This window comes from Castor canadensis, chromosome 3 (assembly GCF_047511655.1).
Source record: "Castor canadensis chromosome 3, mCasCan1.hap1v2, whole genome shotgun sequence".
Lineage (NCBI taxonomy): Eukaryota > Metazoa > Chordata > Mammalia > Rodentia > Castoridae > Castor > Castor canadensis.
Window position 1 is genome coordinate 167,095,529 of NC_133388.1, and position 16,635 is coordinate 167,112,163.

A 16,635-nucleotide genomic window follows, 5' to 3' on the forward strand; every position below is an offset into this window, starting at 1 on the left:
ATACTTAAAGTTCCCTTTTTGACCAGATATTCTTATCTTTCCTCTCCTATTCTTTAATACCCAATGTCTTTACTGTATTTGAGATTCTGGATCCCCACCATTGTATCAGCCCTTTCCTAAACTCCCTTATATTTCTTCCTAGCCTTGCTCTTAGAGTCAGGTGTTTAAGAAGAGTTCAGGCAGCATCTGTAGTAATCTTCATCTACAGATTCTTGCATAGGTAAATCCTGACCTCCAAAGGGGCAGGCATTCATTCACTTTTTCACATCTATTTGGTGATTGCAAACACTATGTTATTTATTTTTTCAAAAATTATTTTTATTGTCATATTATTGTTGTACTGCGGGTATAACATTTACAAAAGTGCTTATAATATATCTTAGTAAAATTCCCCCCTTCCCTCCCTCCCCCATTCTTAAAATAGTTTCATTGTCATTTCTTATACACTTTATATCAGTTTTATTTCCCACAGAGTGTACTTCAAATTTCTCACTCTTTAGTGACTAAAATAAATTACACTTCTATCTTCTCTCACTCTTTACATGACTTTTGTGGTATAATATAAGGGTCAAAGTCATCTGATACGTCTCCCTCACTCCCTCTCACTGTATTTCAGAAGTCATCTTTGTCTCTCCCTCACCTTTTGTGTTTGTCTCTCCTAGTCCCTTTTCTATTTTTGTAATTTCTTTCTCCTTTATCTTTACTGGTTTCTCTCCCTCTCCTAACCTACCATGTACAAGTGTATGCTCACTGGATTCCATTCTTGGATTTCTGTTTCTTGCACATCTACTTCTTGTGTAGACGCCTATCATGACTTCAAACTTCTTTGGAGATGTCTATGATATGTAAATGTTTTTAAAATCTCTATGTTCACCTCCCTCTTGACATCATGATACCTATTTCTACTTTTCTATCAGGCGGTTCCTATTGGTATCCCAGGTTTCTTTGTTTTTATGATACCTAATCTTTCCTTTAAAACCCTGTGTTGCCTTATCTCAACCAGCAAAAACCCTTGTTCCTTCCTATTATGGCTTATACTCTCTCTACAACAAAATTAGAAATAAGGGCAAAATAGTTTCTGCTGGGTATTGAGGGGGTTGGGGGGAGAGGGAGGGGCGGAGTGGGTGGTAAGGGAGGGGGAGAAATGACCCAAGCCTTGTATGCACATACGAATAAAAAAAAAAAAACAAAAAACCCCTGTGTATTCCTGCTTCCTTTCCTAGTGGTCTTCAGTTAAAAGTTAAAGTGTAAAAATACAATTATCCCAAGACTTTGACAATGATATTTCTGCCTCCTGTCCCCTCTTAGTTAATTAATTAATTTGCTAAGTCAACCTGTATAGATTGAACACCTGCTATTTGTAAGACTTTGCATAAGCAATGGAGATACAGACATAAGAAAACCCATATGTATCCTTAATGTTATCATAACCTGATGGAAGGAAGATCTATTATTGTAGTAGATCTTCCCTGGAAGAGCACTCGATAGCTATATCCATGATTAGTACCTTTCACGACTCAACTCAAACTGGTTTATGCAAAAAGATAATTTATTGTGTCATGTAACTGAACAATCAGTAAGGTATGATCAGGTTTCAAACAATGTGACCAGGAATTTGGTTTTTTTACTTTTTGTTGGCTCTCTACCTGGTCACAAGATGAGTGGCAACAGCTTCTAGGGCTATAATGTTTCCAGAACAAATACAGTACCAAAAAGAGTGAATGCAGACAATTGTTATCCAGAGGCAGTATCAAGTGCATTGGGACAATGTAAGGAGAATACACTTCATCTTCCAAGCAGACTCAGGCAAGGCTGCCTAGAAGAGATAACACTTGAAATAATAAAACATGTAGAACATCTTATCTGAGCTAACGTTTAAGAGCCTGGTATGTCAGTTCAAAGACTTCACTCACACAATATCAGCAAATAAATCTAGAAAGTCTTAGGAAGGAGTCATTATTCATTCTTTTCATTTAGCCTTATCTGTACAACTAAATCTGTGCTACCTAAAGGGAAAGAATAGAAACATAAACAGGTGCATGTCTGTCTTTCAGCAGCCAACAGTTAGACAATAAGGAACCCGAAACTCTGATGCCAGCAGCTGTTCACTCTATCTTGCTCTTTCCTGCACTGGATCAACCAGTGTCCAACCAGATGTGTACCAACCACCAGACTGACTTTGAGGAGGGACGATAAAAACTGAGGAAGAGGGTCATTTAAATTCAGATGAACCCTCAAGAGAAAACTTCTTGGAATGTGGAATTGATAATTGTGAGTCTCAGCCACACTAGTAGAGAACACAGAGCACAATTAGTCTTACTACCAGACACAATGCAAAATGCCAGTCTTTCCTTCTATCTATTTCTCAATAAGTTATAATAAGAAATCAATTACTGATACTTTTTAAGCCTTAAATGTGGCTAATGATTCATATCTCTTCAGTATTTAGAAAATATTAGAAGACATGTAGACTAAGTTATTTATTCAAGGGTAATCCTTGTGGAGTTTTTGAGTCACCATTATTAAGGAGATCATAGAATTAGGAATTGACCCTCATTCTGTGATCTCAACAGATCACTGACGTTCACTGAGCATATATGGATGAGCAAAAATGGCAAATCTGACAAGGTGCAAACAAACAATTAATTGACTAGATTCCATACTCCTTGGGTATGTGGGTATTTCATTGAAAGTCTAATTAATTATAAATAACTTTTAGAAGTAGAAGAAGATAATACCTTGCATTTCAAGGATGTGGAAAAATTAAAAGATTTTCAAGTAGTCCAAATTTCAATGTTGAAATATAAGTACAACAATGACTTAACAATGACTTTATAAATACATGTACAAATATGCATAGCTAAATGAATACATAAATTTTATGCTTACAAATTGAAAATTTCAAGTTTGGTACTTTTTCCCACATGAAACAGATGTATATAAACCCAAATATCTGTGAGTTGATATCTCAGCATGATAAAAATGGCAATTGAATGCTTTATATATATACATATGTCACAGTATAACAAACACATATGTTCTGTTGTTAAATACTCCTAATCTGAAGTCTTCAGTTCAGTAGCTAAAACATACCTTTTGGCAAAGTTGCTATTGCTTTTCTCCATAGTCCCTCCAACCTTGGCATTAAGTGAACATTACTTACATTTCTGTATTGTTACCTTAACTAAAATGTTTTGAAAAAACTATTTACTCTCATTTAAATTCTTTTTTCCCTCTTTTGTTTTGGTAGTTCTTGGATTTTCAACTCAGGCCTCACACTCTACCACTTGAGCCATGCCTCTAGTCTTTTTGCTCTGATTATTTGGGATATAGGGCCTTTATTTTTGCTCAGACCAGCCTGGACTGTGATTATCCTATATTAAGCTTCCTGCCATTGCTGGAATGACAGGTATAAGCCACCGTGCCCAGCCTTCTTCAATTAAGATGTGTCTTGCAAACTTTTCTGCCTAGGCTAGCCTGGAGCTGTGAACCTCTAGAGCTCAGCATACCAAGTATCTTGGGATAACAGGTGTGCACACATCAAGCTATTGGTTGAGATGGGGTTTTGTGAATATTTTTCTCTGGACTGGCCTTGATCTGCAAGCCTCCTGATCTCAGCTTCTCAAGTAGCTAGGATTATAAGCATGAGCACTGGTGTCTGTCTTAGATTCTTTATTTATCTATCTATTTAGCTATCATCTATCCACCTATCTTACCTAATTTGTGAAATTTTAATATCCACCATTTCTATGGTAAAATTATAAATCATGATCATAATAAAACCATCTAGTATTCATTGAATACTTACTATGTGGTAAACTCTGAATTTTGTAGTCCAATATGTTTCACAGGCTTTCTTTGATACTCATAAATATCTTAAGGGATAAATTTGTTAATATATTATTTTATCTATGAAGCCACTGAAACCCAAAGATGATATCTAACTTCATTACAAGTTATAGGTGAACTTATAAGTAGTAGATCTCTCTGACTATAATAATGAGAATCTTTAACTACTTCTTACTGGCTTCTGGAATAAAGCCATATCCAAACAGAAATCCAATGAGTGATCTGTAAGTGTCTCCAGCCATGGTTCTTTAACTGACAAAGCTATATCCATGTCCTGGGTGGTTTAGTACAGGCCATAATTTTGAATGGGTACAGACTTTTCCCTTGGAAGCAGGATGTATAGGAAAGTGATAGGAAGCAAGAATGACAAGAAGAAAACTTTTGGCATGAGGATAAAAAGGGAGCCATAGGCAATGGAAATGTCTGTGAGATGGAAACCCTCAATAGAAATGTCAGTCTCCAATTATCCACAATTTTCAAAGCTAGCACAGGATTAGAAATTAAGAGGTCCCTGGGGCTGGGGGGGAGGGAGGTGGGCAGGTAACTCACTGGTAGAGGTAGGCTGGTATGGATGAGGACCTGCATTCAATCACCAAGTACTGAAAAAAGAAAGAGGCAGAGGGTATGGCGGGGGGGGGGGGAGAAGAAGGATGGATGTGAGAGGAGGGAGTAAGGAAGAGAGGATGAAAGGAGGGAGGAAGGACGTTGGGGAAGGAAGGGAGGCAGGGAGGAAGGAAGGAAAGAAGGAAGGAAAGGAGTTAAGAGGTCTCTGAGCTGCCAAATTGGATTTCATAATGTTTAGACCTAAAAATCATAATGAGTCAGTATGACTTATTAATTTCACTATCAATCTCACAAACCTGATTGATTACTTGGTCTTGGAGTCTAAGGACTATTGCTAAAAGTCATAAGGCTAGAAGATGGGCTGATGGGAGAGGTGAGGTGGGCATATGAACGTGTGATCTTGTGAATATGTGTATATTTAAGTTCATCTTCTAATATTAGACATGCAGACAACAAGAAATTGACAGCTGAAAGCTTATGTGTGTATGTGCTAAAAAGAAAATTATGAAAAGGACACTAAATAGGTAATGATAATAGTTTAGGCGTTAAGTAAGAGAGACAGATTTTATACTTTCTCAATGATAACACAGCATTTTGAAATATTTAATTATATTCAACTTCTTTTCTGAAATAAGGAGGAAGAGATAAAAACAATACAAAAAATTTGTTATAATAGTTTTGAATTTTCTTAAAATTTTGTAGATATTTGTATTATCTGAAGAATATATAATTTGTGATATATAACAATAAGTATATAACATTTTAATTATATATTATTATACTATATGTTATGTAAAATAATATGATATAGTATATAATTAAATAATATACTATTAACATAATAATATCACATATGTTATACAATTATATGTGACACATAAATAAATATATGCAGACATGCAGAGCATGCCACAGATGGGGACACAGATGTAATTTTATGGCACATTTTTTTAACTTTTAAAAATAATAAAATGTCAAATAATTCTACATGTTTTACCATAGTTTTATTAGCATATGTAAATACATTTTATAATGCTCTTCTAAAGTGACATGTCATATATATAACAATGTATTTCAGTGCCTCCTACTATTCAAAATAACCAAAAATGGAAAAAATACTTGACTAACAATCTAAAAGAAAACTGCATACAAACTTTGTTTAATAAAATAATCATTGAGTTTTCATAAAGTTCATTTCTTTGTTTACACTTTTTGGGTGCCCTGTGGGTCAGTTATGAATGCTGCATGACCCTTTCTATTTGTTCAAAAGGTCATTTCATTAACAAAGATATTTCAGGTGTTTCATGTGTGTTAATCTCCCATGTAATGTTTTCAGCCTGGCTGAAATATATTGATTTTGCACAAAGATTTCATCTGCATGTGGGAAAGCTTAAAGGGCATCTTTTTATGCCTCATTATAAGTGGACAAATAACTCATTTCAGCAAAATCCATTAAAAATGGAATGAAAGTCATTGGGCAATCCTGCAAGCATAGAAGGTGGTTTCCAGATGCTATGGGAAACCAAAATAAAAGCATTCATCTCTTTGAAGTTTTAAGCAAATAAGGGCTGATTATCACCACAGGTCTGTCACTTTGATTCTTACACTGGTGTAATATACTTGAAGGACAGCACTTGACTATCAACATGAGCTTCTACTCTGATCATAGAACTTCCCCAGGCATTAGGAATGATAATATGGAATGACTGAATTGAATCATAAAGAGGGTGAGTTCATCAAGAAAAACTCAAAGCTGTGTGACACTTTATGTTAAGCAACCTTGCAGCAGAGCTGGGACTGGAACTCAGATGTCTTGATTCCTGTTCCTTCTGAACCACTATGCCCTGCCTTCCGGGTGGCATTCACCACAGCAGCTACAAGATACTGATGAGGAAACCATATTAGTAAGTCCTAGCTACAGAGAGAACTGCAAGAGGATTGATTTTGGTGGAGATTTGTTTATGGGTGTGTCTGTGTGTCTATAAGGTCTAAAGCACTGGCCAAACCTCCCTTAGAACCAAATCTTTACTTGAACCCGAATTTCAAACTATGTTGTTAAAAACTAATCCTAGTCATGACAGCAGAATGTTCCCACCTAAAAATAATTATGAGTTCATGCCAAGGCATGATAAAAATACAAATTAAAATAGGTTTGACCTAACTGATATTACCTTTAATAATTTAACTTCATAAACCCACTAAAAAGTTAGGTCATCCTTGATATTAGAGAGGGCCCCTCTAAGAATGAAAATACCTAAGCTAATACTAGGGTAAGAGTTGTGTGTACTCAAAATTAGTTATAATGCTGGCATTGTAAAGTATGTTACGAGTTTACATAGGGAGTTGAAAATGCATTACTAGACTTAAAGGTTCTCAACTGACTTTTCGAAAATTCTTATTTTTAAAATATTTCTTTTTATGGTTATAAAGCTAGATGCACGCATACTTGCAACATTTTTAAGGTTTTACTTATTTTTTCTTTCTTACTAAAGTGTAAGAAAATTCAGGAAGGTTTAGTTCATGAGCTGCATGAGCAATGAATAATGTTAACAAAATATACTTTTCTCTCAGTAAATGTAGGTGTCATTTGGTAGAGAGTCAAGTACCATAATTTGTCTGTAACTAATGTCCACTGTCCATTTTCTCCCTGGATTTAGAAAATAGTTACTGAATTTGACTTGCGTGTGGATATGATCAGGAAATGAATTAGCTGAAATTCTATTCAAATTTTTCGTGCTTCTTACTTTAGCAAAGCAAGCTATAAAAACACAAGAGAAATAGGGTAAAGTTTGCTCATAGTAATGTTAGAGCATCAATGAAACACTCTTTTTTGGTGGCCTTTCACCCTGGTAAGTTCCATGACCAGGAGGTATTCCTTTGCTCATATTTCATCTAGTTTCTGAAGTTGAAACTATTTCCAAGAGAGAATTAACCACAAAATTTCAAATCTCCTCCAAAAGATGTGGTTTAGAAGTAGTTCATGGGAGAGGTCAAGGACTATATTATTTTTTATTTTGTTATCATTAGTTCAGCTCTCCACTATTCACACAATTTTTTACAGAAATTACAACTTTTCAAAAGGCAGATAGCATGCTCCATCAAAAAGGAGAAATATACTATTTCTAAAAATAAACAGTTACTTTCCCCTTAAGCCATTGGGTTTTATGAAAGGAAGTGCTAGATAGTGTGGTTCATTTTAAGGAAATTGTAAATGTTTGACATATAATTTTCTGTCAAGATAAAGCATTTCCTCATTAAATGGGAACAAGGACTCGCTGTAGTTTTCAGCAGATGACTTCCTGTATTTTTCTTTCTCTTTCTATCTAATGTTAAATTGTGTATTATAAGTAGTCAACAAAAACCAAGTATTTTACTCAGTTAACAAAAGTGATATTTCCTATTTTTACCAATGTTTAGGTGAGTGATACTCAAAAAGTTTTAATTTCCTCCCACCATTTGTGATGTTTTTAGGGTCATTCTTAATTCAAAGAACTTGCAGTACAAACTATCTCATCCCTTGACTGAATGATTTACTGCACGAATTCAACAGACGCTGCACAGGAGGTAAATTCTTTTCAGATGGTAGAATTATTCTGAGAACAGAGCCAAATGACTCCTCAGCACTGGGAAGAAAGCAAATGCTTCATTTCCCCTTTTAAGAAGGCCAGAGGCCTGAAAATAATGATCAAATGTTCCATACCACTGTAATCGGCCTCTGGGAAAGACAAATTAGCCCAAATCATGTAGACCACTTAAAAATCTGTACTATCAGTCATTATGTCTCTCACATGAAGTGAATGAATTTTTTAAACTGAATCTTATGGAAAGCTCCTCTGACATGAAATTTGAATTTCCTAGTAGGACACTAAGTATATAAAGATGTTTATGTCTCTCATTTTTAAGTTTCCTTTACTTCTTTTTACCCTGTGTCCCTCCTTACCTAAAATTGTTACCTGTCCTTTCACATCCAAGTTTCTTGAATGCGAGTGGATAGTGATTTATGTTTTCACTTCCTCTCACTCTTTTCAGTCTTATTCAATTGCAGTTGAGTCTTATAATTAACCAACACTCTATCAAGTCATATCCCAGTTCCAAAACTCACTTTTCACTGTTTTTTTTAAATAAATTTAATCTTTTATGTTCATTTACCACTGAAAAGAACAGCTTTCATAAATCTTTTTTTTTTCCCTATAACACGATCTCTACTACTTTTTGCCCCTCATTCTCTTTCTTTTGGTCTCCTCTTGTTTTTTTTTTTTTTTTCAATTTGCCCCATAAAGAACTCCAAATTTCATGTCTTGATTTGATTTTACACTCTTATTATGTTACAAATGGTCTTATAACCTTGGTATGTAAATTTTTTGGAACTGTATAAAAACTAAACTTGTGCCAATGTGGTTGCAATATGGGGTTGGGGTAAGTGGAAGGAAAGATAGCATTGTTTGCATCAGATTCCCCCATAAATCTAATAGAAAGATACATTTCTAGCCAACATGTTCTAGAAATTATTTTATCATGTAACATTAATGCATTAATCACATACTTGTTATTTCTTTGTGGCAAGAACTTAAAATTCTCTTAACCCCACATATGTAAGAGTTGTACCTTCAATGATTTTACCACTTATCTACTCTTGGGACACATCAATGTATGCATCATTCAGAACTCCAGACACATTTCTCTACCTGCTACTCTGTCCTTCAGGTCAGAGGTCAATAGGTCAAAATTAAACTTCTTATCTCTCCGTCTTAGATATACTTCTCAGTTGCTACTGAATTTTAGGAAAGTCATCGATATTTTATAAGTTGTTTAACCCAGAAATTTGAAAGGTATATTTGGTTCTACTAGAAAAAAAATAGTTATTTCTGATTGATTCTAATTTTTCATATAAAATTTCCTCATCTTTCCATTTGCCTTAGTTAGACCACAACCTTATTTCTCTATCAAGTGATCACTCTGAAATCCAACGAAACCCATCAATCTATGTTCCCTTCTCAATATGGTACAGTGAGTAGTGTGTAGACTCCAGAACAAGACTTCCTGGGTCCAAATCTCGGCTCACCAGCTTGCCAGCACAGTGTTATTTGGAAATTATTTGCCTCTCTGCACTTAGTTTCTTTATCTTTCATGTGAAATTAGTAGTAACATCTATCTTGTAGGAATGTTATCAGAACTAAGTAAGTTAATATATGCAAAGAGGTCTGAAGATTGCCTTGGGCTATGAATTTGCTAACATAATAATGGCCATCTTAGCCATGACCATCTTAGCTAGTCTCCTTGCTTTCAGGATTTTCAACTTCCCAGTGTATTCTTCCTACACTGTGACTGGGGTAATTTTTCTAAAGTACAAATGTCACCATAATGTTTGCATATTGATAATTGCTCCTCATCATTGCTTCCTTGATCTCCCTCAGTTTACCTCTTTAACCTTACTTTTTATTGTTTCCCTGCTCTTGATTCTGAGATTTAACCTGTGGATGTATATATACCACCCCTAGTCCATGCTCCCATGGCTCAGGGCAAACGCGCATATTGCTTGTGTCTCTGGAATGTCCTCCTCTTTCTCCATTTTCAAGCCTTAGTCATCACCTCTCCATTACCATTACAGCCGTCCCGCCTGTATTTTAATCCTAGATCAACTTTTTCCAGTTACATAATTTTGAACAAGTTCTCCAGTTCTCTGTGTAAGTCATAAAATGGAGCTAGACTTATTAGCTCCCTCATGCTAATGAGTACTAAGTTAATACAGGTCAATGCCAGTTACAATAATCATTCAATAAGCCTCCAAGAAGACCCCATAAATATTAGACTCTGCCTTCATCCTCTCTCTTTGAAACAATTTTAATATTTACCATTTTGCTTTCCTGGTGAGTGGAAAACAAAGTACTTTGAAATATAATTGTTCATTTACTAGTTTCTCTTTCTATCAAACTCTAGGTTCCTTAAAGCCATAGACTGAAATACATTTTTAATTCCGAGTGGTCTGAACAATATCTGGCATGCATGCTGTAAGGAACTTAGCAAATATTTCCTAAGTAAAAGAGGATAAACATCCTTATCCCCCAGAAGAAAATCTGAAATAGAATAGTTGTTGCAGAACTATTTTTCGAATGAATGGATAAAGTTATGAATCACATTTTCATACATCAGGAATGTGTTTCAAGCTGATTTGGACAGTGATATAATCAGTCTTTGTCATTTCACGACAGAGCCTAAATAATGTTTTCTTTTGTAATTTTCTCTCTTCCTTTTTAATTTTTGCATGCTTTGCCCATTAATTAAATTTACAGTCATGTAATATGATGCTTGCCTCGTGTGTGTTCAATGTATGAGGTAATGCTTAATCACCGGTGTACATAGATGACTAGTGACTATCAGTGGCAGTCATAGTACCCTATTATCCTTCTCTAAAGAATTCCAAACCTTGTTTTTATGCCATTATCAATGTAAACTGTTTTATTCCAGCAATAACTGTGAATTGCCAAAACATGAAGCAGTCAGCTAAGTTTTGGCACTGTGATAAAACTGAAGACAGTATTTCTTTAGTGGGTAATTCTTTCAAGAATTAATGTAACCAAATGTTTTCAGACAAATGTTACACAAAAATAAATGTGTTACCCAGAAGCAGTACAAAATGGATATGATGTACTTTGAAATGACAATTTGCCTAAGACACTACTATTGCCTATTTGGAACAAGAAGAGGAAAGTTTGGTGAATTATGTCAGAAAATTAGTTGTACTTATTTTAAACATATCTCATGGCATCAGATACTTTAGTAGAAAAGTCCTGTAAGACTAAAATATTCCCTATATGCAAAGACAGATTTATAGTTCCCAGATCAAACAAATGTTTGGGGAAAGGTACTTCTCTAGCCAATAGGTCCTTTTATTTTTTTATTGTTGTGCTGGGTGGGAGTAGATTGTCGCATTTAAAGATTCTTACAATGTATCAAATGTGTCATACTTGTTTATCGTGTAATGTTAATACACTATCACACACTTGTCATTTCTTTGTAGTGAAAACATTTAAAATTCACTCAGTATTTTGAACTACCCAATTGACAAAAGTGGTATATATTTATGGTACGTCACAAACTCATCAGGTAAGAATAATAACCCCCTTTAGATATCAGAAAACCGGGGCTAAAATAAGCAGGTTGGATGACCATAAATAGTCAAATACTCTGGGGCATTGTATTTAGACATTTTTCGTAAATTAAATTTTGCTTACAGGAAGAGTTTAACTAATGTATGTTTAATTGAATCCTGTCCCTTGGAGGAGAAAAAAGGGACTAAAGATGAATGAGTGGACTGTATTCTTACATTGAGTATCTAATTTAATTCTTTCCCTTTTATATCCCTAGATATAATTATCCTGAATTTATAAATGATGAGACAGTTACATAAAGGTTAAATTAATTGCCAATAACAGAGAAAACTCACCAAAAATGTATGCTCTTGTGTTGCATATTGTATTCAAATTGAAACCAGAAGACTTTTAGGGTCAATTAAAATTTTTGGTATTGGATTATGATACAACATGTAATACTTTTGGAAAGTCTTTCAGAAAATCACTACTTTAATTTAAAAATATATATTTTAGAAAAGCTAATACGTTTATTATGAAGTATTGATTTTGAAATTTTGCATACATATGAATTTAAAAGTAAAATATTTACATATAATAATGTAGTAAATAATAAATCTATATCATAAATAAATTCTGAACCATAAAGTAGAGGAAGGTTTTACATATGTGTTTTAGAATTAGGATGAAATTAAACTGCACTTTAGTAACTTAAATTTAATCCAATATTATGCTATTAGACATTTTAAAATTTAAATTCAAAGTAACTGAAGATCATGGCCCCAGTGAAAATAAAGATAGGCAGAGAATCAACAACTTGAGAGAAGCCTTTTGAGAGACACTTTTCAGTTTCATGTCTTTTATAAGCCTAAAATAATTACATATTTAGATAGAATACTTAATTGAGATTAAAGAAAAATAAAGATTAACAAAAAGCAAGTAAAATCTATGGCTATGAGAATACACAACCCATACGATAATAAGGTAATACCCTTACATTCGACTTACAAGTCCTGCATTTAAAGGTGGACTTGTTTCAAGAGAGTACCAGTAAAAGAAACAGACACTTGGAGACCTGGAACATTAGACAGTTTCAATCTCTATCATTATTGCTATGTTTTTGGATGTGCTATACCATAGGATACATTGACATAGCTACTTTTCTCACACCCTGAGTGGATGTTAAGGGTAGCATCTATCATGGTTGCCATCATAATTGTTCATTAAATGACATGAAAAGATGCTTGGTGTTAGATCCAAGCTCCAAACCTGGGCAGAAAATTTAAAATCACACTCCCTGCATCTAAAAGCTTAAAGACATATTTGTAAGACAAATACTCAGGAAAGAAGTTAAATTATAATAAGTAGGTAGACATATGAGCTTTGTGAGAATCACCAGACCTTGACATCTCTAAAATTATGAACAAAATACTACCCCACTCCATACGCTTAAGACTCAGGATGATAAGAAAAATGTGTTTTCAATCTTGCCCCAAACATATTCATCTCAATAGGAGAATAAATTTGTCTCATATTAATACTTAATTTATAAATACTCATGAGCTCTATTAAAATTTTCTGGCAAAATCCTACCATGCTTTCTTTCCAGTAGACTCTAACTCAGGGTTTTGGCAGGCTGTGTCTGATTAGCAGGTTTTTTCCCTCCCAAGCACATTACTGAGCACACCCAAATGGAACGCTTGGGACTCACTGTTTAAAAAATGTCACTTTACAAAGTATATTGAAGGCTTGTTTAGACTATCTAAAGGAGATATAACTTAAGGTAATGGACTGTAACAGAGAAAAGTGAAATGTCTTTAAAACAAGATCATTTAATATGAAGTTATCTTGTATATTTCTATCTCTACATGAAAGTATGAAATTGGGCTACTTCTTCATGTAGTTTAAAGTCCACTATTAAAAGAAAGGAATATCCACATAAGTACATTGTATATGATACTGAACCCTTACATCAACAATCAATGTAAACCACAGCTCAATGCATTCAATATGGAAATGTTGTTCTCTTCCATTCATCACCATTTATAATCCCATCTTCACTCAGAGAAATAGAGGAGAACTACACAACATGACCTTAAGCTACAAACTGTAAGGGCTTGTGCTATGGCTCAGGGGTGTTTCTGCTTGTAGTGGACAAGTGCACACACCAGGACCTCATTCAACAGGTTTTGGGTGGATGGGGGGATAGACAGATGGATGTATTCTAAAAAGCACAGGCCTGCAAATATTTCCAATGGTTTTATGGCTCTAGACACACTAGCAACATCAAAAATTTGTAATTCCTATCATCAATGACATCCAAAAACATGTTGGTTATTCTCTGCATGGGTCTAAGGAAAAGTGATCTTAAGAAATACTTTTAATAGCAATCATCATTTCTTACTCAGAATAATTATTAAGAACTCTCTTTATCCAAGCAACATTTTCCTTCCCCTCTCTCCTGAAAAAGGAATTAACATTAGATGTAAAATAGTAACCCTCCTGAAACACTTCCCAGAACTCTGAACTATTCTTTAGCATTACCTAATTTCTATCTTATATAATAGAGCATCTAACATCATAATATCAAGTATTTATCCATCACATTATAACAGATTTTTACCTAAGGTTGAAAAGACCAAAGTCAAAAGAAGAAATTAGTTCTTTTAAAAACATATAATGTATTCACAAATTTAAACTTATGAATAAATTCTCTGAAGTTAGAAACATAAGAAAATTGTCAAAAAAGTGTATAAATACTTTTAAGAATAAAGTTCATCTGCTGTATAATACAGCAATCAATGCAACAGAGGAAGTTGTATTGAATCTTTACTTGCTCGTAATGAAACAAAGCTTTACAAAACTGAAGTCAGGAAGAAATTCTTACCACCTTCTTTAGTGCACAGGTTGACGAGGTTATGGACTGTGTCCATCAGCTCCAGTTGCTGCTTCTGAAGAGCGCTGTTGTTGGTGGTGGCTCTGTTCAGTTGCTTCTCCAGTTCCTGGATTATATATGTTTGACGAGTAACCAAACCTTGAAGGTTCTCTCTTTCTTCCTTTAAGGTGTCCAACTCTTCCTTGTGCTTTCCCTCCATTTCTAAGATTTTATGTTCTAATAAACTACATGGAAGTGAAAATAAGATATAAGTTTTAAATGCTATACAAAAAACATTTTGTAATTCAACTAGTTCCTGAGTGCAGGATTAGAAATTTGAATTAGGTATTTCACCATGAAGTAATGAACAATGAGAGACAAGAATCTACATAGTTTTTAAAGATTATGTTAGTTTACCATTAACATAATGAAGTAAGAGTAATAGAGGGGGTGAACTTGATCAAAGTACATTCATGTATGGAAATATCACAATGAAACCCCTATGTACAATTAATATAAGCTAACAAAAAAGAATTATTAAACCAGATATTGACAAGGCAATGTTTACTTCCTAACATAATTTATTTGCTAGCATGTATCTTATACCCAAGGGTAACTGATTTAAATCCAGGCAATTATAGTCTGGTAAGTTACAATATAGTTTTCACTAAAGAAATGGGCACAGTAAGAAAAAGAACAGTTAAAAAATTGGAACAAAATACAAAAACTATTTTTAATGTGCTTTGCTTCATTAATTTGGAATTTTCAAAACATTCACATTAGCTAAATTTCACTGTAGTTCTGTGGGATCAGGAAAGAGTATAATGATGCAGAAACTACAGGACCAGAAAGTTAGCCACCTAAAGTCCCACATTCTTAGGAATTTTGATATCTGGTCCTGTATCATAACCACTAACTTTCTTTATTTCTCAATCTAAGCTTCTGGATGAGGCCTAACAGCACAACACATTCTGAAATCAGGGTGTAAATGGTTTGGGAAAGAAAGACTCCATTAGGTCAGTGTCAGGGTCCCAGGAATAGGGATGTTCTGCTCTGTGATGCAATCTTAAGAACCTCCCTTCTCTTAAAGCTCTTGCAGTGATACTCCCCTTGCATATCGCATATGAAAAGCAGAAGCTCTCTTGGATCTTTGCAACTGACTAGAAATAAAAAGCATTTATAGAGTGTCTACTATACTAGTATTCCTCAAGAAAAAGGCTTATTCCATTTTCTTAGTTCTGTTTTCAGAAGGTTCAACCAGTCCTTAGTTTATAAGGTGTTATTCAAAAGTAACACACCAGAATGAGTACTTAATTCACCTTGGAGAAATATAGCACTGAATCATTTCTATAAGTCTTCAAAATGAAGACACTAGGGAGTGTTTTAAATTTAATTCTTAAATTATACAATACAGTGTGTTTGAAGAGTCAAACTTTCCAGGTCCATACCCTACAGGACAAGCTATAATGTTTGATTGCCTCTTACACAGATGAAAAAGTGTGACAAGAACTGCTTATCAGCATTATGGGTCTTTGCAAACAAATCTGTCATAGAAAAGAGAATGTGGCCAGGCATATGGTAAAAAAAAAGCTGCCTGGGAAACCCAACCAATATATAAGATGCTAGTAATTTGCAGCACCTTTGGTAATTACTTTGAGAATTTGATAATCTGTACTCAGATTAATCCCATTAGGGGAAGCTCTGTCTTTTCAAGATAAGAAAAACCATGCTTTTCTTTGAGTTTCTTGCATTCTACCAGGCACTGAAACCAAATTTGCACAGATCTTGGGTACAGTGATTGGAGGAACCTAGTGGAATGGTCACTTTATTTTTTTAAAACACTTTAGCAAGGAAATCAGAGTAGGATAAAAGACAGTATCTCTAAGGGATAGGTATGGTTCTACATCTTTTAGTATTTTCTTCTGTGCCAGTAAGTTGTTGCTGCTGGAGAAGTTCATGGTTAAAAAAGAGGGAAAAAGTTTGTCCATTGTCTCTACTGGTTCAAAATGTTACTGGCTGTGGATGCCAATGGAATTTTTCTCTGTGACTATTGATTTTTGGTCTTTCATATGAGAATTAACTAAAACTGATACCTTGGCTCATTCTCAGTTTGCTTTTTAAATTACTTTTGTTTCTATTTCTGGAATAATAATCAGATGCAAGATTCCCATAAATTGTAAGAAAATTGTCTTTCAAATTCATAGGAGTGATAGCTTACTACCAGGAAACCTTAGCATTACTGCCAAAATGAAGATTGTA

At 34.3% G+C, this 16,635-nt stretch overlaps 1 protein-coding gene across 2 annotated transcripts in view; it reads right to left on the minus strand.

Moving 5' to 3' along the window:
* Angpt1 (angiopoietin 1) overlaps positions 1–16,635 on the minus strand; it is a 230,000-nt gene that overhangs the window by 59,989 nt on the left and 153,376 nt on the right. The window contains exon 4 of one of the 2 annotated variants that reach the window (XM_074069051.1): positions 14,392–14,621. In XM_074069051.1, coding sequence (XP_073925152.1) covers positions 14,392–14,621 — 230 coding nt within the window. Of the gene's footprint in view, positions 1–14,388; positions 14,622–16,635 lie in introns of both variants that reach the window. The other variant, XM_074069050.1, reaches the window with a different exon arrangement.